General features: G+C 39.5%; 1 protein-coding gene across 2 annotated transcripts in view; it reads right to left on the reverse strand.

The window, feature by feature from the left end:
• LOC150055100 (uncharacterized) overlaps window positions 1–21,899 on the reverse strand; it is a 202,940-nt gene extending 181,041 nt beyond the window's left edge. The window contains exons 1-2 of one of the 2 annotated variants that reach the window (XM_090345450.1): window positions 21,727–21,899; window positions 7,908–7,981 (exon numbers count right to left, since the gene is read on the reverse strand). In XM_090345450.1, the coding sequence (XP_090201576.1) occupies window positions 7,908–7,981; window positions 21,727–21,892 (240 nt within the window). In that variant the 5' untranslated portion in view covers window positions 21,893–21,899. Of the gene's footprint in view, window positions 1–7,907; window positions 7,982–21,717 lie in introns of both variants that reach the window. The other variant, XM_090345449.1, reaches the window with a different exon arrangement.
• Window positions 21,900–22,412: the final 513 nt, after the last annotated feature.

The raw sequence follows: 22,412 nt of genomic DNA on the forward strand, positions 1-22,412 counted from the left end.
ATACCACTGTGGGGCAGCTCGGGGAGAGAAACTTGCTATGGGGCTTCCTGCTGGAGTGGAAACACTTCCATTAAGCCTCTTCAAGATTTCATCACCTTCTAAATTCCATGTGTTCTTTGAAAGGTTTCACCGTCAAAAACATTGCCACACTGAGACTCTGCTGTAAGAGAGCCTTTGAGAACAGTCCATTTCCAACAGTTACACTTCAATTGCCTATCTAACAAGAGATGGTTTTTCTTTGAGGCCTCAGAAAATACATCATGGTTACCTTCTACTTTAAGTTGATAACAAGCCAACCTCAGTTATGCAGAAACCCTCACTTGCCCGGGTCTGCTGATACCGCACTTGACATCTTTTCCCATTGTGTCCCTATGAGCAAATTGTTGTAGCTATAATTATTTTAAGTCTTTTGTCTTTTTAACCTTATTCTACAAGAAAACGTGATTTTGTTCTAGATTCCAATGTGGGTATCAGTAACTGAGTCTAGAACCTTGTTGGGCTTAGAGTGAAGTCAGCAAGGAGTTGCGTCCATGTCATCTGGAGGGAGTCACAGAAGAAGTTCATCCATGACTCTGACGTCAGCCACAAAACTTCTTTACTCCCTAACTCACCCAGAGCAACTAGAAGAACTGAAAACTCGGTTCATGGTAAGTGCCCTATCCACAGGTATTGGTTCTGATTCTCATATCACTTTTACTGGCCTTTCTACATGTAGTTATGTTTAGAAACACAAATACAACTGTGTTATCATCACCTGCACTGTTCAGTGCATCATATGCTGCATATGCTTGTGGACAAGGAGTAAGAGCTACACTCTCACCTAGATACAGTATTCTCTATGATCACAACAATGAAATTGCCTATTTGATTCTCACAGCATGAACTCCATCCTTAAGCAACACATGACTGTATTTTCCTTTGAGGGCCCTACGCTTTTTCCATAAGCTTCTCCATAAGCTTTTTGGGATCACACCCTGGTCATTATTCTCCTCACTCACTCACTCACTCACTCTAAGACTGTGAAATTAATGAACCAGGGCAGCAATCAGGTAGTGTTAAGGCTCTTCTGCCCCATTCCCAAGAGCAGCCAAGTACTCGTTCCCTGCTCGTCTCTTTTCCTGTCTACTGGGTGGCTTCATCTGTACACAATGACCGAGGCTAATTAATTAATTGTCTCTGGCCTGGTCGCCCTTAGCAACTGTCTTTGGTTCATAACTAAATTTTCTAGCAAGAGATATTTCTCAGTGATTTTAACTAAGACTGCAGGGAAAAAAATTATTTGATTGGAATTTAGAGCAGAAAATTAACTGCTTGTAAGAGAAATTTTCTAAAATGGATGAAAATCTCTGAATCTTTGTATTTTACCACTGGCTATGTCCTCATTACTCAAGAGGACAGAGATTGCCTGGTTACATTCTGTTTTATCAACTTAAATAAATCTCTAGTGACTTTTAAACTGATGAAAATCCCGCCTTCCCCCACCTTGTTTCCAGGGTTCTGAACACCAATATGAACCAAATTAAAGGACCCGGCACAGGAAAAGACAAGGAATTCATCATCTCCCCTGGCCAGGCTCATCCCCTATCTTACACCCCAACCAACTAGTCAAGACTTCCTCCTTTATGGAAATCACTATGTGCCACTATGGAAACTGTTTGTGCCTTTTCTGGGCCATTAATTTCTCTGTATTTAAGAGGAACCACACTTACATCTCTTAGATTGGATTTTGTTCATTAAACCCTGGTCCTCCTTCCCAACCTGCCAAATTTTCATCGGTAGAGATCTGGGACTCTGATACCACAACCCATTAAGCACAACATCTTGGAATTTACAATTTTGTTTTATAATATCCTCCACAGACAATCTCTCTTTCATATATTTAGTTCAGGAAAAGATTAAATATAAATGAATGAATCCTACCACATTTTCAATGTGCTACTGTTAGCTTAACACTTCACATACAAATTATTCCATTTTATAGAATATATATAGAATATATGTACTCTTAATAGTGCATAATACATAAAAGATGAGAGCCCAAGTTTTTGTTTTGCTTTCTTTTCTTCTTTTTAAAATACATTTTATTATTGTTGTAGCAGTGACATACAGAGGGGTTCCATTAGTCAGGTAATGAGTACAATTCTTTTTGAACCATGCCTCCCCTTCCCTAGCTCTCCTCCCATTTTTCCTTCCCCTCCGCACCCACTGTCGTGTTTTCTCTTCATTACTAAGGATGGGAATACATATGATGGTTTGGAATGCTTAGAATAGAATGATGATCAATCATATTATGCCAGAAAGGAAGAGTTGCACACTTGGTGTCCGTGCTATTTGTTTGACTGATCTCTATGAGCCAAGGAAAGCTGAGCACAGAGGCAGCACTGAAGAGCTTCAGAGCATGGCTACACTACATTAAGGCTTATTGCTCATTCTCTTCTACATTGAGACATCACTGGCCAAAGATCTAGGCTAGTGAGAAAGTCCTCATCCTGTGAGAGAATCATGCAAGACACAAGTATGGAGAATTCTTCTCTAGAAGCTGAAAGGAACCTAAGAGAACTAAGACAAACTCCACAGCTCAGTCCCTTTCTACAAATAAGGAAGGGTTACGCCATGGGAAGAAGCAGCACTGGAAGTTCTACCAATATTCTTTTCACCTCAGAAAATTAAAGCAGGTTGTCTTCCAGGGAAAGCCATATGCTGGTATAAGTATTTGGGACTTCTAATGTAGAAGTTAATCATATCAGAAATGAAAAAAAATCACACGTAATTTCTCACGTTTCCTGATCAGGCTGTTCTACAATGTGATTAACACTGTGATCATAATTTTTTTAAATGTTTTATTTAGTGGATAATTGTATGTCCCAGTATCTACCATTTCCAAATGTCTCCTTTTATTACCTGTGTTCAAGAAAGTCTTAATATTTAGATGATTTACTGATTCACTTAAAATGCCAGCCTCTCCATTAGAAGGTACATTCACGATATGTAGCTTAATTTTATAGTACATCATTTCTTTATAAACAGACACATTATGGTAGAACATTAATTAAACCTTTTCCCCATCATGCATTACATTTCAAAGGCAGCAGTCAGTACCAAGTACTGGCTGCCCTGATGAATGTACCTGGGACCATTTCTCAGCTCACAAAAGAAGCAGATTCCCCAACGGCCGTGTCTCGGGGATTCCAGGATTAGGTAACAGACAGCTATGAGTTGTGAAAGTGTATGTCATGAATAATGCATGGGAGATTTGCTTCAACAACCCAATTTGCTGAGCTATTTAGCATCCATGGCCTAGCTATCATGGAAACAGAAGGTCTGTTAGAGGAAGATGATGAGAGGAGTTTTAATAGAATGACATCACTCCAATCATGTGCATCCTATTTGCATTGAGTAGTAATGATGTTTAAAACCAGTAAAAAAGAAAGAAAGAAAGAAAACTTTTGCAGCCAACTGTTTGTAGAGCCTTCCCCAGAATGTTGTTGAAATATGGGTATATTGTGAGAATCCGCCATGGGGGAAAAGATTTGAGGAATCATTGAGCAAGTTCCCCCCTGAAAATCACACACACTATAAAGCTCAGACTCTGACTTCAGAAACCCTTCTGGCTGAATCGATTCTAATGAGGATCATGAAACTATAAGCAAATTTCCTACTTGTTTTGAGACTGAATATCAAGTATTACCCTAAAAACAAATCCTTTGGTATAATATATCTTTTAATATTAATGGAACATGGTAAAAGTAATACAAAGAAACTAATCTTAAGTAAAAACATTGTAATTTCTTATTTCATATTTCTCTGTTGACCTCCAAAACTAAGCTGCAATAACAAAGTCCTATGGCCTGATAGCAAAAAAGACATGAAAATACATGAAAAGACATGTGCTCCAAATTATTAAAATGTATAAAATGAACATTATTTAAAATGAAATTTTATAATTTGCTGGTATCAAGTGACCAGAAGTGACTCCAACAGTGAATATTAGTAGTTACATAAAATTTCAGGAGAAGCTGGGATTGTGGCCTAATGGTAGAATGCTTGCCTAGCATCCAAGAAGCCCTGGGTTCAATTCCTCGGTACCACACACACAGAAAAGGCCAGAAGTGGTGCTGTGGCTCAAGTGGTAGAGCACTAGCCTTGAGAAAGCCCAAGGACAGTGCCCTGAATTCAAGCCCCAGGTCTGGCAAAAAAAAAAGACTTAGAAATTTTTTAGAGCAAAAGACTGGCCTGGTCCTTATATACCATAAAGAATGGCCAAAAACAATCTTCCAAACACAATAAAATCCTCTCCAAATCTATCCATGTTGTATTCCTTGAATTCTTGAAATCTGGTTATATCTCTGGAGCCCAGAAGTTGGCTGAGTAAGAGACTGAGCTTATGGATTCTAAATTCTAGGCAGAATCTCCTCATAGTTGAAGACCTGCCATTTGTGAAGCATCTCGTACACATAGCTGGCCCAATGTGTTTCTCAAAGTGATTTAACTGCTGTTCAACTAGGGCCCTCAACGAAACCATTGTAAATTACAAGAAATAAGCCATCTGCTAAAGGTTGTGGAGTAGGTTCTATGTGCCAGCCATTCTGTAAGGTGATCTAAGCAATGTTCATAATGACTTATGGGGAAAAATGAACATTGGAATTGAAAAAATAACATTAAAGATAAATGGAAAAAAACAAATTACATTTTTGCAATATAACTTTCGAAGAGAGATAGACAAACAGAAAGGTATCCTGTTGTCTGTCTTGGACAAGCTTCAAGGTGAGCAGATAGACAGGTTCCATTATATCTAGCATAGTATTTTCCTGTGTTATGCAAAGTAAGGTATCCCCATCTGACAAGAAAGGGGATGAAAAAACAGCCCACAGGTATGCCTCTAATTAGCAACCTAAGTGAGCTAAAAAAATAAAATGCTTTCATACTTCTAAGCCACTTCTCCTGAGAAATCATTACCTCCTAGGTGAAGTACAACTCCTACTACAAACATTGCCATACTTCATCTCAATGAGTCTCCATGTAGAGCAAAGAAAGCTAATATGTTGTCTTATGTCATTGACAGCTTTGAGGCTCAGATCCAGCTGATCAACAGGCCCTAAAATATGAATCCTAAGATTGAAGTAGAAGCTAAAGATTCTGGATGATAATTCAAACTTTATCTGAATACTGTGGCTCAATCAAGATGTCTCATGCGTACTATGAATTCATTTCAAATCACATCTTACTGGTGGGAAAAGAATAGTGGAAAGTTCCCTCAAAGGCAGCATGCCCAGTAACCTTACACCACCACCTCCAATTCTGTTCCTCCTCCCTCCTCACTGAACGATACCACCACTGTCTATCTCTGCTTGTCAAACATCTGGAAGTCATTCCAAACCTTTCCATTAACCCTGCCCCGTTTCTCCCATCCCAACTCACACTCCAACTCAATCCGTCATTGAGTCCTACCAATTTTCCCATCTAGGATCTTCCATATCTGCTCCTACCACCCTGATTCAGGTTACCCTCACCTCTCTTCACAAATGGGGTCATTGGCATTGTCCCAACCCTTCTCCCAACAGCATCTATTTTTACATATTTCAGACAGAATATTTTTGACCTATAAATTAGATCAAGTCACATCTTTCTCCACTCTCCCTCTTCTACTTGTGAAAACATCTCAAAGTCTTTTTCCTTTCTTTCTTTCTCTCCTTTCTTTCTTTCTTTCTTCCTTCCTTCCTTTCTCTTTTTTATTTCTTTCTGGTGGAGGGAAAAGACAATAAAGATCAAGACATGAACTGATCCTTGCCCACAATCTCCTCCAGAGTTGTCTTACTGTTTTCCTTCTCTACTTGTTTTGTTTTGTTTTGTTTCTCTACTTGCCAGTTTCAGGTTTGAACTCAGAATATCACTTGGCTCAGTTGCTCACAGTTGATGATCTACCATGTGAGCCATGCCTCCAGCCCAGCTGTTTGCTGATTAATGGGGGATGGAGTCCTAAGGACTTTTCTGCCAAGGCTGGCTTCCAACCTTTACTTCCCTCAAAATCTCAGCTTCTTGAATAGCTAGGCTTTTAGGCATAAGCCACCAGTACCAGGCTTATCTCATAGTCTTTTTGACAGTTCTTGAAACACATCATGCATTGTTTCAGTGCACAACACTTATAGGAGTAAGTATTTACCAAAATATTCCTTCCTACTGCCAGCCAACTAGTATCTCCTGTTTACCCTTCAAACCTCAGGTCATAGTTTAGTATTTCCTAAATCCCTCCTCTGACACACACACACACACACACGCATGCACGCGTGCACATGCACATACATTTGACCCCTTGTCAAATACTCATATAGAATCTTGCATTTTCTTAAAGGCTTATAATTATACATGAATTTGTACAATCGTGTCTCTTTCACTTAGGAAAGATGAAGCTCCATGAAGGCAAGGGATGCATCTAAGCATTGGTTCCCAACATGTGATAAGTGCTAGGTAAATATCTGTAAAATACAGAGACTACAAGAAGGGAAGGAGGAAGGAAAGCAGAATATAGTGATGATTATTGATTTAGATTCCAACTCTCAGGATTAACTTGAGACGTGGAGTGGGATTAGCCAACTACCAAAGACAGGAAAAGGCGAATTAGTTATGAAGAAAGCTGATAACAGGTCTGCTCCATTCTCCCTAAAATTCTACTCACTTGGCCAACTTTGAAGCTGCCCTATTTGTAAACCAAAACTTCACTGATAAGATTTCCGCCAGCTTTGGTCCTAGTTCTGTTTGAAATGAAATCAGAGAGCAAGTAGGATGTGAGAATAAAAACATTAATAACTCACTTGGACATAAAACTCTGACCACGTAAGCCATATCTCTCCAAGAAAGGTTATTATGAAGTTTTTGATCAAGTTACCGTTTTCTGCTTTGCCCGCGTCAGCTGTCCTGTGTTAACTCATTCTGTGTTGATGCCTCATCAGATTCGGCACAGTATGCATGCCCGTGCTGTAGAATTTCTCCCTGCAGTGTACTCTCTTTTCCTTTGTATTTTCCATGGCATCTTCTGTGAGCTAAATTCATCAAGCTTTATTCCTAACTCCCCCTGAGTCATTTGCCAGTGAACACCTCTCTATTTGTGCTGCGGACCTCTGCGGCTGGGAGATGGTGGTGGTTTTAGGGCTGCTGACTTATGTGCATGGATGAACAAGCCCTGCCCATCCAGCTGACATGCTCAAACAACTGCTTCAGCAGTTTTGTTACAGTCCCAAAGCTGAAAGGAATGCCCAAATCATATTTTGGCATCTGTTGCCCTGATCTTTCTTCTGCCCAGTGTAGACAAGGCCACTTGAAGAGTTACTGCTGGTGGTAGCTCTGCCAGGATGGCTAAGTAATAACATTTTAGATACTCCAAGAAAGCCATGCCACTGGCACAGAGGCACTCTTCCTGAGAAACAAAGAACACGAGGCTGCAAGAATGCTGGCAACTGGCACCCATAGGCCTTCACTCATCTATTGACTACAGAACAAAGGAGAGCTTATACAAGAGAGGAACGCATGCTGGAAAGTTCATTTGAGCCATGCTTCAGAGTGAAAATAAAAGCTCTTCACGTTGACCAAACACTGAGCACGGGCCCAATAAGATGACAGCTCCTACCCATCAAGACAATGGTGCAGGCAGATTATAAGGAATTAAGAGAGACCTTCAAACAGGGCTCCCCATCCCATTTTCAATAGATGCCATTAGTTCCAGTACGCAAAAAAAAAAAGAGGCAACAGATAAAATAGGTCAATTTTCTCCTGTACCAGAGGTTTGGGCATTTTCATTGGAAAGCTATCTAGATGTAAGCACTCTCAGGTATGACTTGATGAATCCCCTACTCAATCGTGGAGATGGCAATGCAGAAGAACCCATAGACTAAACAAATCTGCCCCACTCTCACCTTCATCTGTGGTCTCGTATCTGCTCTGCATGGTTCCAGGAGGGTTTTCCTTCCAGCAGAAGGGAATAAAAACTCTATGAAAAAAAAAAACAAAATTGAGTTAAATATAAACAAACTGAAGAGCAGCCTAAAGATAATGTTTGTGTTTTCTAGTGGCAATGGATTCCTGGTCAGCAAGAGCTCAAGGATCTTGCTGCACACTGAATATTTGTGTCATTCCCACTTCCTGACACAATGTATGTGTTGAAGAAGCTGATCACCAAAGAAATTGTACAAGGAGGTAGAGCCTTTGGGGGGAGGGTACTTAGGTTTAGATGATGAAGTAATTTTTAGGTCTTGAAAGAAGAATCCTCATGATAGAATTAGGGCCTTTAAAAAGAGAAAAGAAGCTGGGAACTAGTGGTTCACACCTGTAATCCTAGCTACCCAGAAGGCTGAAATCTGAGGGTTATGATTCAAAGCCCATCTGAGCAGAAAAGTCTTTGAGACTCTTATCTCCAATACATCACCAAAAGGCCCAAAGTGCATTTGCTGTTCAAGAGGTAGAGTGTTAGCTATAATCAAAAGAACTCAAGGACGGTGCCCAAACCCTGAGTGCCCAAGCCCCAGGATGGGCACAGAAGAGAAATAGAGAAACAAAGAGAGGTGGAGGAAGAAATAGGAAAGGGGGAGAGGGAGAGGGAGAGGGAGAGGGAGAGGGAGAGAGGGAGAGAGAGAGAGAGAGAGAGAGAGAGAGAGAGAGAGAGAGAGAGAGAGAGAGAGAGAGAGAGAGAGAGAGAGAGAATCTACCAAGAAGGTAGAAAGAGTCCTCACCAGTTCTTCCCATACTAACACTCTGATATCAAGACTTCTGAGACTCCCAAACTGTGTGAAATAAATGTCAGTAGTTGCAACCAATCTGTAATATTTCATTATGGCAGCCTGAACTAACAGCTTCTTGAGGTGACCAACAGACTAAAACAAAAAAAAAATTACCTAGGATTTTTAACACTGAAAAACAACTTCCTGCTAAATTCTTATGAAAGTGATGACATGTTTGGATAAGTGATTGGACATCTCAGAAGTCTGGATCTGAAATTACTAAATCTCCAGGCACACCTCCTGGCTTTTGAGTATATACCGCATTTCCCTGAAGAGAACGGATAGCTTTGTTCAGATTTGAATTGATTTCATATATTGTTTTAGAGAAGCTTCAAAGATTCTGCTTATTTTCAAATATTTGGATATTTGCAAATGACTTCTTTTTACTTGTAATAGAAAGGAAGATGGTAAAACGTGGTCTGATGTGGCAAATGGTGCTAATGTTTGCTCTTTGGGGGCTTCAGAGAAAGGAAGGAACAACTGTTGCTTCTACTATATGATTATTCATTAGTTGGTATTTGAAAAATGCAAACAAAACTCATTATGTGTATGTAGTTGGCATTTTTCCTTCCAACCCTCAACTAATATGATCTTTAAGGGAACACTACACAAAGACTAACTTTGGGCCTGGAATTTCAATCTCAACGTTGCTGGCAGGCACCTTGTAACTATGTAAGAGCCCAAAGGACTTCTACTAGGAGCTGAAGCAAGAAATGCATATGAGGAAAACCCCTTCCTGATAATGCGGCTGGACGGGTATTGGGTATATGGCCAATCCCTAGGCACTTTGGTCTGGGTTTTCCATTATTTGCAATGGCAAGAATTATGGGTAAAATAGTAGTTGAAAAATGAGACACTATAATTTGACTGTTACTATTTAGAATCCTGTAAAAATCCACCTCTACCAATGAATCCGGCTTTTCCTTTCTCTTCACTTGTAAATTTACTTTCCTTTCTCTCTTCAGAAGTACCTCCAAGATAACATTAGTTTGCTCTCAAGAACTCCTATTTAAAACATGCTCTGAGGGGCAATCAGTTCTTAAAATCATTTCACAGAAACTGTAACAAGACAAAGCAGCAAAGGGAATGTAAAATATTATATGGTCACAGGTTTGAACCTGGAGTATTAAGTTATAATAAGGGAACAGTCCTTCCAGTTTCCTCCATCCCAGGAAATTGAAATCAGTGTAAAGTGAAATCACCCTTTCTATTAAACTAAATTATTTTTATTCCTTGGAGAGAAAGTAAAAGCAGACTATAAACCCTGACATATAAACTTCTGTTTATAATTTGTAAAATTACAATTTGAAAGGCAATTAGCAAGTGACCAAAAACTAAACCTTGATCCCAGAAGATTTGAGGCTATTTATAGCAGTCAGAAATTAGTGCAGGCAAATGAAATTGTTTTGTCTTTGTATATTCAATAAACTCATAGATACTTGACCACTCTTTAGCCTAGTCTTGTCAGTAATTACTTGCACCATTATGGTGATAAGACACAATACACACACACACACACACACACACACACACACACACACACACAAACTTGAACCATGCATCAATCCTAATCAATCCTAAGTTTAATTCTTTTTATGTAACTATTATGAATGGAATTATTTTCCTGATTCTTCCTCAACTTATTCATTATTACTAAATAAAAAAGCTACCAAATTTTAAAGCCACTAATTTTTGCATGTTGATTTCATTGTACTGTGTATTGCAAAAAGTGTCTGTCAGATCTCTGAAGAGTGATTTGGAGATGTTTCTAGGGTCTTTAAAGCATAGGATCATGTCATCTGTAAATAGAACTAATCTGTATCCCTTCTACGTCTTTCTCTTGACTTATTGCTGTCTATGGGCAGAAATTCAAGCCCTATTTTAGTAACTGTGGAAAGACTGGACAGCTTTCTCTCATTCCTAATTTCAGAAGAAAAAGCAAACAAACCAGAAAACTATAGGTTTTTCATACATGTTGAGATATTCCCTCCTATTCCAAGTTTCTTGAGGGCCTTTATCATGAAAGGATGTTGAATTGTATCAAAGGCTTTATGTGCATCAATTAAGATGAACAGATCACCTTTGTCCTTTATACTGTTCTCACTTCTCAGTGAGGTCATGTCTCTCCCTCCTCCCTTGACCTCTCTCATGGCCAGCACTAAAGACACTGTGATAGGGTGTCCCTGGACTCCCTGAACCACAATTATTCTTTATTTTCAGAACCTCAGGGCTCTTCCCTCTTGCACAACTCTGAAAGACCTCTCTCAAGACAGTATTGGGCTATAGTAATCTAAGGTATGGAATGTAAGAAAATGTGTTTCTTCTCCAATGCTAGCCTGCCACACTGTAACACCAAGACATGTAAGGAGGTAATCCTTATTCCAAAGCTGGGTCTGCCAGTCTGTCCCCACAGCCATAAGAATCATCTTTTGATTGTGGCTTCAGCCTCCTCCCTCTCTACCTCTAGGGAACTGAGGTTGGAAGCAGAGGCTATTCCTACTTTGCTCTCTCACCTCTCTGTTTCTCTGAGGCTCTGTTTTTCTTTCATGATTGTCAGTGTCCTTCCTCTCTTTTTCTCTTCAGAATATAGTAGTTTCTCTTTTGTGATCTTGACCCTTCTCACTTGAGGAGTCACATGAAAGAAGATTTTATTTAATTCACCATTTTCCCTACTTGTTTTTCATTTTATGATAACTTACATAACCATGGCTGGTCTCAGATTTACAATCTTCCTGCCTCCGCCTCACGAGTGCATACTTGTAATTCCTAATCTCAAAATTCCCACTTTATATCTCTTTAGAATACCAGAATTCTCTCCATCACCCTCCTCCCACCTTAGCCCCCCCCCAAAAAAAACTACCATTATTAGGTGACAAGTAGGGCAAGAGTATAATAAAACAGAACAATTTAGAAACAACAGGCAAAAAACCAGCTGTCTTTTATCACTGCTAATCTTCCAGAAAGTTCTCATTTGTATGGATTTGTCAGCAGTCCCCATTCATCAACTCAGCAGTGCAGAAGAAGCCAAATTTATCATCCAGGTTCTGACACCCACTCTGTTTCCAAGCATTCAACCATAATGTGATCCTGTGGCTCTATCAGGAAAAATAATGTAAATGAGAAATTCAGGATGGGAACTATATTAGAAAATTCACACAAGTAGTTCACCGAGATGCTAACAGACAAAAGTCTAATTCCATGGCAATTCCAGGCTGGAATTCCATCCTCTTAAATAATCCTGTTTGGGATCCTTAGCTCATTATGTTGTTACCCACAAGGATTTTGTGGGTGGTAGAATAAGAGATACAACTTTGCTTTGTGTATATGCATCTATGTGTATGTGTGTGTGTGCATGCGTGTGTGTGTGTGTGTGTGTGTGTGTGTGTGTTTACTTTTTTTTTGCCAGTCCTGGCTTGAGCTCAGGGCCTGAGCCCTGTCCTTGAATTTTCTCAAGGCTAGAGCTCTACCACTTGAACCACAGCACCACCTCCAGCTTTTTTCTATGTATGTGGTACCGAGGAATCGAACCCGGGTCTTCGTGCCTGCTAGGCAAGCACTCTACCACTATGCCAAACTCCTGGCCCCTATAACTAGTGATCTCTGAGTTTTGCAAACTAAAGAATAAAAAAATTGAAATATCTTTGAAAACTGAAGAAATTATTACCTGCCATTAGTTATAGAAGAAATAATATTTAAATTAGTTATCCTTTAACTAGTGCTCACTGGGTAGCAGGTGCTGCGTTAAAAGGAAATATAATAAATGAGCTTCAGTCACAGTTAATTCCAGAATTTCCGTTTGGCTGAAGTCAAACCAATGAGCTCTGGATACTGGTGGACATTCTCCTCTTCCCAGGCCTCTTTCATTTCTTAAGCAGAGTCTCCTAAATTGTAGCATATCTATAAATTAGATTCCATAGATTACCACCTACCATTTCTCCCTGAGGAAAGAAATATCTTGCCTTGAGTTTTATCCACTGGTCACAAATATTGAATTCATGAAGGCCAAGCTAGCCTGAGCACAAACTTCCAAGGCAATGGGTTTCTTTTCAGGGCCTTTTACATGTCTCCCTTCAACATCTTTAATCAACACTGGTGGTTGGCTCCGTCCCAGCACACAGTACAATAGCTGTCTCAGTAAAGAGATCCAGTGAATATGGGTGCCCTGAACTAATCAATTTTTTGGTTCTATTTCTGGATTCTTTGGCAGCCACCATCAGGTAGTTCTACACTGTCAATGCAATGTGGATCCCACCCTTAGAAGCCCCATCTAATCCTTATCCCATCTCATCTCAATTTCAAAACAATATTAGTATGCATTCACACTGAAATATTCCAGCTATCCATCGATAGCTGTTTACCTGGGAGCTACTATGAGGACTGTGAGTCAACAGTGTTAACACTTCAGAGATTATCAAAAATCCAGGGCGGAAGAATCCCTGAGGTCATGTAGAATCTGCCTTAATCAGGCCCCAATCCATGAACAGATCTTTATGTCTGCCTATATTCTGTTAATTTCTTCATTCGCTACCAAATGAATCTGACATAGATTATACCAACATCAGAAGGCCAACTCAAAAATAGGTAAGCTATTGTGTTAACACCTACACTGTTTACTGGTATGTTGGTTAACTGCATGCTACAAATCTTGGTAGCTATCGTAGAATGGTTTGGAAACTACTATGGCCTTTCACATCTTTTAAAAGACAAAGAACCGTATGTGAAGTAATGCACCTTATATCTGGTGAATATAATGTAACCCTTCTATTAATTACAATAAAAATATATGAAAGAAAAAGACAAAGAACCTTTCTCATAGGGAAATCAGGAGAAAGAATGGTGCATGGCACAGAACAAAGACTCAGTAATTATAACTCAAAGAAGCAAGGTATGCTCAAGCATGCTTTTAGCCATTGTGATTCTTACAACAGAATCTCAAACCTGAAAAATGAAGACAGGCACTGGATTTTCAAATAAATAAGTAGAGACTTCATCATTGTGGCCTCAAAACAAAAAGGAAATGGATTTCACTTTTAGAAGTACTCACTTTAAAGTAGCACGATGAGTTACTAGAAATGTAAATTTAGAAATCATCCCCCAAATTGGAATTTCAACAAGCAATGTACTTAGCACCCCTAAAATAACTGGAGAGTCAATATGTACTCAGCTAGGGTGGTTAAATATTAAAATAATTACCTAGTAATTGGTAAATAGCCTCTGTCCATTTCTTACACAGTAATGTCATTTGGCCCCTAACTCAAATCTCCCACGAGCTATCTAAAACTACCTAAAACACAGCATCCAAGATCAGAACCCACCAGGTGTGGTGGCACGTGCCAGTGGTCCTAGCATTTTGGAAGGCTGAAGCAGGAGAGTCAAGGCCAGCCAAAAGCTAATCCATGGCAAAGGCCAGCCAACAAGCTTTCCTCCTCCTCCAGTTCCACTACTGGTGGATTACGCCTTCAAACATGACTTGCTACGAGGCCCCAAGACACAACAGGTTAAAACTCTAACCCCAAGTATCTCAAAATAAGACTTCACTTGGAAATGGAGTTCTACTGAGAGAATGATGCTAACACAAATTTATTGGAGTGAGTCCTAAATCTAATATGACTGATATCATTATAAGAAGGGAAACTGGATTCAGATAGGTACACACGAACACACAGGGGAAACACTAAGTAAACATGAAGGCAGAGACTGGGATGATACATTTATAATCCAAGGGACATTCCAAGTTGCTAGCCAATATCAGCTAGGCAAACAGGTATGGAACAGATTCATTTCCACAGCCTGTGAAAAGAACTCAGCCTGATGACAAGTTGACGTTGGATTTCTAGCTTTTTGAACCACAAGGAAATAAATTTATGTTCTTAAAGACACTTATTTCACAATACTTCTTATATCAACCATAGCCAAGTAATACGCTACTTCTGACAATACCTCTCCATATCATGATGTCCTTTTATGAAACGTAAGAACAGTTCCCTCAAATTTGGAAATGATAAAGATAAGTCATTCTTTGGCATTCTGAGGACATTCTCACAGCCCAGTTGGAGAAACTAGGAAAGAATTTGAGAGAAGAGATGATAAAAGAAGTGAAGAAGAAGACAAAAGAAAGAGAAAAAGAAGAAAGGAAAGGAAGTCCAGAGGGAGAAAAAGGAGATGATAAAGGAGGAGGAATAAGACATGATGAAGGAGAATAAAAGGAAAATACTGAAGAAACATAGCCTCTTAAATTCTGGAACAGGTTAGATTTTCATGATCCTGAAAGCCAGATTTTTCTCTAACCAGCATTACTTTCAGCCTTACCTTTCCTTAAACCTTAGTTGTAAACCAAGGTCATATCCGAAAGATATTAGCAAGTCTCTTGAGAAAACCAGAGAACTAGATAAGGTTAAAATAAAGATACCTGTGAAATTGCTTCTTAAAGCACACCGGAAAGGAAATAATAAAAATGCCTGCTCCTAAAACTCAAATTATATTTACATTCTCCATCCTAAAACATTATGTAAAGCAAGAACACTTGTAGCAGAGATCTCAGGATATCATGAGTTGATCTTATACAGCTATATTTTAATTTTCCCCCTTTTTTATAAACAACAAAAGAAAGCCAAAGATCAATAGTCAGAAAAGGGACTGATTTTCCTTTAAACCACTCAATCCCTTCAATCTTTTCTAAAAAGCAGTTGTGTTGTAAGAAAAGTAGTCTGTGAATAGGAAGGAGGAGTCAGAAGTGGAAAGATAAACCCTTAAATACTTACAGGGATAGCTAGGTGTATTGCGGTGGTTCATGCATATAATCCTAGAAGATTCAGGGGATGAAGACAGGAAGATCCTGGACATAAGCAAGCATGGGGAAAAGAAGAGACTCATCTAAAAAAAAAACTAAAAAGCCAAAGAGGCGGGGCCACGGCACAAGTGGTAGAGCACTTGTTTAGTATGGACTAGATCCTGAGTTTAAGGCTAGAATGAAAGATAAAGTTAATATGGAGAGAACACTTACAGCGACAGGGAACCAGAGTAAAAGACACACAAGGGAAATGTGCTAGGAGCTGGACCTTTGAATTTAAGTCACTCATCACTAATTCAATACAGAAGGAAAGAATTGATGTTGATCAAGAGATAATGTATTCATAAACTTCTTTGTTCAATAGCAACTCCTTTGCATAATGGAAAGGAAGAAGAGATGGAGGGAACAAAAGAAGGAATAACTGTTCTAACTAGATAAATATAAGATAAAGGGTGGAATACGTTGTCCTATAGCAAGAAGCGATGGAGGAAGACAGGCATGACCTTGGGGGTCAGACTCTGAGGCTTTATTTTCCAGACAACATGGACTACTAGGGGGTTAAACAGGAAATGAACAAGTGTGTGCTTCAGAAAGCTTACTTTGTGCCAATGTTCAAAATAAACCAAAGCTGGGAATGGGCCAGTCACAGGGAGACTTGTTAAAAGGTTATTTCAGGAGTTCAGGGGGAAAATAGTAAAAAGTAGAAAATAATGAGTTATTTCGGAGCAGAAAAGACAAATCTTGGTGGCCAGTTGAACAAAGGTAAGGAGAGCAAAGATGACTCTGGAACTCAAAGGTTAAAAACGACATGGGGTGATGTTATTAACTGAGAAATAAAACCCAGGGAGAGTTGTAATCCTTGGGGAACTTCCAGATTGCCTCTCAGAGCTTCTTTCTGATACTGACAGGATCATAAAATTGTGTGGGATGGACATAAATCCATATGATTAAAAAATTCAAAACCTCACCCATTAATTTAAGGTAAGGGAATGAAACAAAACACAGCAACAAAACACATTTCATACCCTTAACCCGATTGTAGCACAAATAAGTATAGTGACCTTGAATGACCTTAGTGACCGTCAAAGGAGAAAAATACATCTTTGTGAGATGTATTAGTAACAGTGACAACAAACAAAAAAGAAATGGTTGAGTTTATATTTTTAATTGAGACAAATATAAATGTTTGCAGTATATTTGAGGAAGAGAAGATCCCAAGAAAAATGTCATTCCCATTCTCAAGAAACTAGTTCTCAGCTAGGCACGGGGCCTCACACCTGCAATCCTAGCTACTCGTGAGGCTGAGACCTGAGGATTGTGGTTCAAAGCCGGCCTGAGCACTAAAGAACCAGAGATTATCTCCAATTAACCACTAGAAAATGGAAGTGGGGCTGAGGCTCCAAGGGTAGGGCAGTAACCTTGAGCTGAAGAGCTCATAGACAATGCCCAAGCCCAGGGGTAAGGCAGTAGCCTTGAATTGAAGAGCTCAGAGACAGTGCCTAGGCACAGAGTTAAAGCCCCATGACACACACACATACAAAAAAAAACACAAAAATACTCCTCTTATCTATTATTAGTTTCTTAGTTTCTCAAAATACAGTACCTGTGTGAGCCAACCTCCAGTAATACCTACAAAAGTCTACAAAAGGCTCTGTAAAGCCAGCCATTTTTATCTTACTCCATTTCTAATAGTATAATAAAATATCCCAGAGTGCAAAATTTACAAAGGAAAAGTTTATTTGGGTTCATGGTTATAGAGGCTGGAAAGCACCAACATCTAGAAGAGCATAATAGCATGGCAGAAACCGGAAGGTTCAACAGCATTTGTAGAAGAGATACAACATGAGGTAACCACCATCTCTCATCTCCACAAAATTAGTTCTGTCTCGTAACAATCCAATCACCTCTAAAAAGTATGGGATACTATATTTGGGAGGCTTTAAGCAGCTAAGTCTGTGGTGAACTAATACTCCAGGTTTTGCCTCTCATTCAAGCCATGTCTCTCAAGGTCACTCCCCTTCAGAAAAGCTGTCTATTTTCACATGTTTCTCTGTCTCTGTCAATGAAGGCCTTTCTTCCTTCTCCAAGAATCCTTCAAAAGTCCACTAAACGTAAGTCAGGCACCAGTGGCTCATACCCATAGTATTAGCTACTTAGGAGGCTGAGTTCTAAGGACCACAGTTCTTAGCCAGCCTGAACAGATAAAAGCAAGAAACTCTTATCAATGAACCAGAACAAACTGGAAGTTGAAATGTGGCTCAAGGGATAGAGCTCCAGCTTTGAGCCAAAAAAATCGAAGGGATAGTACCCAGGCTCTGAATTCTAGACCTAGTACTGGTATCAAAAATAAATAAATAAATAAATAAATCCTGAAAAAATAGTCCAAATAAGTGAGATTGTTGGCAAAAAAATAAAATAAAAAGCTGTTCTTGTAAAATAAGAAAGATTTGCTTTATTCTAAGTAAGAAAAAAAATAAACGATGGGTGCTCAGATGTTAATTCATTAATAAAGTAATATAAAGATAGGAAAATGAAAAAGTATGCCTTCATATAGTTAAGAGCTTTATTTTAAAGCATTACGTTTATATATTTCTTTCATCTTACATTTCTCCAAAATCTCTCCATGTAATTTTGACAGTAGGTCAAATAACTACCGACTCTTGGGAAATTTTTAGGCCATCAAATTCTTTTCCAACTCAGAACGACATTCTGAGTATTCCCAGATGTTTTCTTCCATAAAAGAAAAATAACAGCTTATTTCTAACCAATTCAAGTTCTGCTAACATAGCCTGTAACAAATCTCTTCCAGGTCAAAGTCAAAACCAGAGTGCCCACCCCTTGATCTGTAAGGCCACGGTGTCTTCACTACACTCCCTTAAACGTATTTTTCACAAGCAGAGCACACAGGAGTTAACTAGAAAATCCCCATCCCTACTGAGTTAAGTGCCGACAGATAACATCAAAATGTTTCACAAATAAAAGAAAATGATGAAGCCTTGACATAGCTACCTGTCTCCAAGCAAAATACCCACGCAGGGGGACACTTCCAGCTAAACTCATCAACTCTTTTAGGAATCAAAATATTGACAGGTTTTATGGCAAGCCGCCTTACAGAGAAATATACTCTGCGCAAGGCACACAACTCCCCTGACAAGACCCTTACTTGATGCTGTAGGTAGTAGAGGAATCCTCCCATTATTTCAGACATTTTCATCCATCAAAACAGCGCCACCTTCAGGTAAAACTGTGTCAAGTCATCAGCCTCCAGTTGATTTGATCAGTTGTTTCCAACAACATGTAACAAATGGATACTTTTAGCTAAAGGAATCAGGTCCTTAAAACCTAATTAAAAGCCTAGTCAGGCTCCATCTATGAGACTAACTCTAGATTCTCTGTCAAGGTTTTCTTAAAGAATATAGGCCTAAGCCTGGCATTCCAAAACATGAAGAGAAACACCTTTCCATTTCACTTGAGTTTCTAGTTTCAAGTACCCCTGTGCAATTGACTATCACCACACCTGTCAGGCCTCCCTGTAATATTTGCTCCACTTCATGCAAGTGTTATACCACTTCTATGACCTACTTTAAAAGTTTTCCTGAAGAATTCAATTTTTTTAAAGGCCACGCTTCATTCATTACTTATTCAACGAATGCTTTTAAAGCTTCTTCTACATACAGAATAGGCACTGGGCCTTTCAAAACAGGAAGCCAGAGATACAAGAAACTGACATCAATGTTCACAGAGAACCTCAATCTTCTGGTCCCTCACAATCAGTAAAGAGTGTTTGAAAAGTGACTTCTCAGGATCACAAAGGACACAGAAATCCTGATTCCAGCTCCCAAACACAGGCAGATGCTAGATGTTGGTGGTACACAGCTGTAATCTTAAACTTCTAAAGAAACTGAGATCTGAAGATTATGGTTTCTAGCCAACCTGAGAAAGAACATCCATGAGACACTCATCTCCAATTAATTACCAAAGAGCTGGACAGAGAACTGTGGCTCAAGTGGTAGAATGCCATACAGGAGTGAAAAAATAGCTCAAGAATAGATAGTACCCAAGCCTTGAATTCAAGCCCCAGTATTAGCATGTGCACACATGAACACACGTGCACACATACACACACACACACAATACAATATACTCAAAAAACTATAGGAAAATGAAGAGACTCAACGACTAAATGATTTCCTTCATTATTAATAAAGGAAAGTTAATAGCCAGGGAAAGAATAATGTGGGCAAGATCAGACAACATTTAAGATGCTCAGAAGAGCTATCATTTGAGTTGGGTACACTTTCTAGTATACTTGTCTTTGGCTCACATGGCAGGATAAGAAAACATATGAGCAGGTTGCTGAGTTGAAAATTTGCCCAGTATCATGAAGGCTGTATGATTTGCTTTCCAACTTCACCAAAGAAATGACGTGCTGACTGCTATTGCATGCACCTGTAACCCCAGCACGAAAGAGTCTGCAGCAGAAGGATCCCAAGTTCCAGGCCAGGGTGGACTATTTAGAACACTGTCTCAGAAACACAGAGAAATATTATGAGATATGCCTCTTAAAATGAAAATTAATAATCAATACATGCAGTAACACTGCTTTCCTTTAAAGAACGCTTGGTTCAGTTCAGTTTTTTTTGTATGTGCCAGTCTTGGGGCCTGTGCATGGTCCCTGCACTTTCATTGAAAAAGCATTCCCTCCACCACGGGAGACACCTTTCCAATTCCAGATTTTTTGTGATTAAATGAATATAAGAGTCTCACAGACTTTCCTGCACACGCTGGCTTCAAACTGAAATACTCAGATCTCAGCCTCCTGAGTAACTAAGATTACAGCTCACCATTGGCACTCAGTTCAATTATTTTAAAAATGGAAGTACTTTAACTGTGTGTGTGTGTGTGTGTGTGTGTGTGTGTGTGTGTGTGTGTGTGTGTGTTGGAACTTAAACTCAAGTCCCTGAGCTGTCCCTGAGCTTTTTTGCTCAAGGCTAATGCTCTAACACTTGAGCCACAGCTCCACTTTCAGCTTTTTAGACATTAATTGGAGATAAAAGTGTCACAAACTTTCCTGCTTGGGTTACTTTAAACTAAAACCATTATTCTGATATTTCAGCCTCCTGAGGAATTAGGATTACAGACATTAAGTCACTAGGGTCTGCCAGCTTCAGACCTTTAATCTACTATCATTCCCCTTAAATCTATTACAAAAAGAAGACTCCCTCTTATGGGAAAGATGCTCCCATAAGCTAGGAAAAATACAAGAGATTAACAAAGGCACAAAAGTCCATGCCGCTCATGATTGAAGGCCCATTTCACGGTGTTTCCACACTTATTCCTAGGATTATCATCCTCTAGATAAAGGCATTTCTGTGATGGGCTAGGGCATTCACAACAACAACCATGTGTATGAAAATTTTCAGTCATGTGTTTCAAATTTGTATCCTCAACATTAAGAAACAGGGTAAAACAAATCATGCATAAACATCCCAACAAAGGAAAGGGGAAAGGTGGTATTTGTAATATGAAGATGGTATCTCATCAGATGAAAGAATGTCTAGCCTTAAATCACAGCACTTTACTAGCTCAGGTAGAGAGAAGAGATTGAAGATAAAGTGAAGGGTTTTATTCTCTATCAAATGTGCCTTGGCTCTGAGTTCCAGCCCAAACACCTGCACAAAAATAAGAAGGAAAAGAAAGTAGAAGAGGAAGGAAAAATGGTTGTGTTGTGTATAGCTGAAGAGGTAGAAGAGTAGAGGTAGAAGTAGAGGTTTAGGGAATTCTATCACCTCTCTACCAAAAAAAAATGTATCATTTTTAAAATGGGGACCAAGACATGAGAAAGGGTATCAATGTTTGTGAAGTAATGCACCTTCTATCTGGTGAATATAATGTAACCCTTCTATTAATTACAATAAAAAATGTATGGAGAAAAAAATTATCTTTTTCCTAGTTTTGTTAGGGTAGGAGTAATAGATTAAAATTATACACTTTTAAAATGAATAAATAATGTGATGGCGGATACAAGATGAACACAATTTAGCTCATTAGTTTTTCCGTTACCTGGCATAGTTATATAGGTTTTGGTGTGTTAGAATCGAGTATTTCCTTCCATCCTCGCCCTCACATCCCCAGCCTCACTTGCAGCCAGATAATCACCTTCCATACCTGTTGCTCCTCTCCAGGGCAGCAACACAGGAACCGGGAGGGACACACAGGGCCAGCCTGTAGTCCCCCGGGGAGCCGAGCGAGATGGTAAGTGTCGAAGACCCAGCCCTCCCCCAATCACCGGGGAAGAAAAAAACCACGCTGAGTCAGAAGCAGTGTTAACCATGAAAGCACATCAGATCTCTCTGCTGATCTCTGCTGATCTCTGATGCTCTCATATGCTCTTTATTGCGTCAGACAATTAGTTATATACTGTTAGGGTAGGAGAAGGTGGGAACTGGGAAGCTAGCCAATAGGAAGAGGGCCTCTGTGCTACCACTAAGGGTCTGGGTGGGGCTTTCAGGTACTGGGCAGGACAGGTGCAGGAAAGCGTGCAAGACTTCAGCTGCTGCGAGACCCGCGAAACTGCGGGGGGTTCAATCTAGTCACATACACAGAGATGCCTTAAGAGAGGTATGCAAAGGACCGAATGCCTGGACAAAGCCTTTAATTGCAGTTGAGCCAGAATCAGGCCTCAGAGATGGAGGCTAGGCCCCAACACATACCTTCCCTTACTTTCTGCTGCTATTTTGCTAGAAAGAAACCCAAAATGACAAATTCTCAAGACATTTGTATTTGACTTGGATTTATTTTGCATGCTCTTCCACTTGGCAGAAATGTATGAAAAGCAGATGGGGAAATAGTGG

Source organism: Megascapheus bottae, chromosome 14 (genome assembly GCF_031878675.1).
Source record: "Megascapheus bottae isolate mThoBot1 chromosome 14, mThoBot2.hap1, whole genome shotgun sequence".
Lineage (NCBI taxonomy): Eukaryota > Metazoa > Chordata > Mammalia > Rodentia > Geomyidae > Megascapheus > Megascapheus bottae.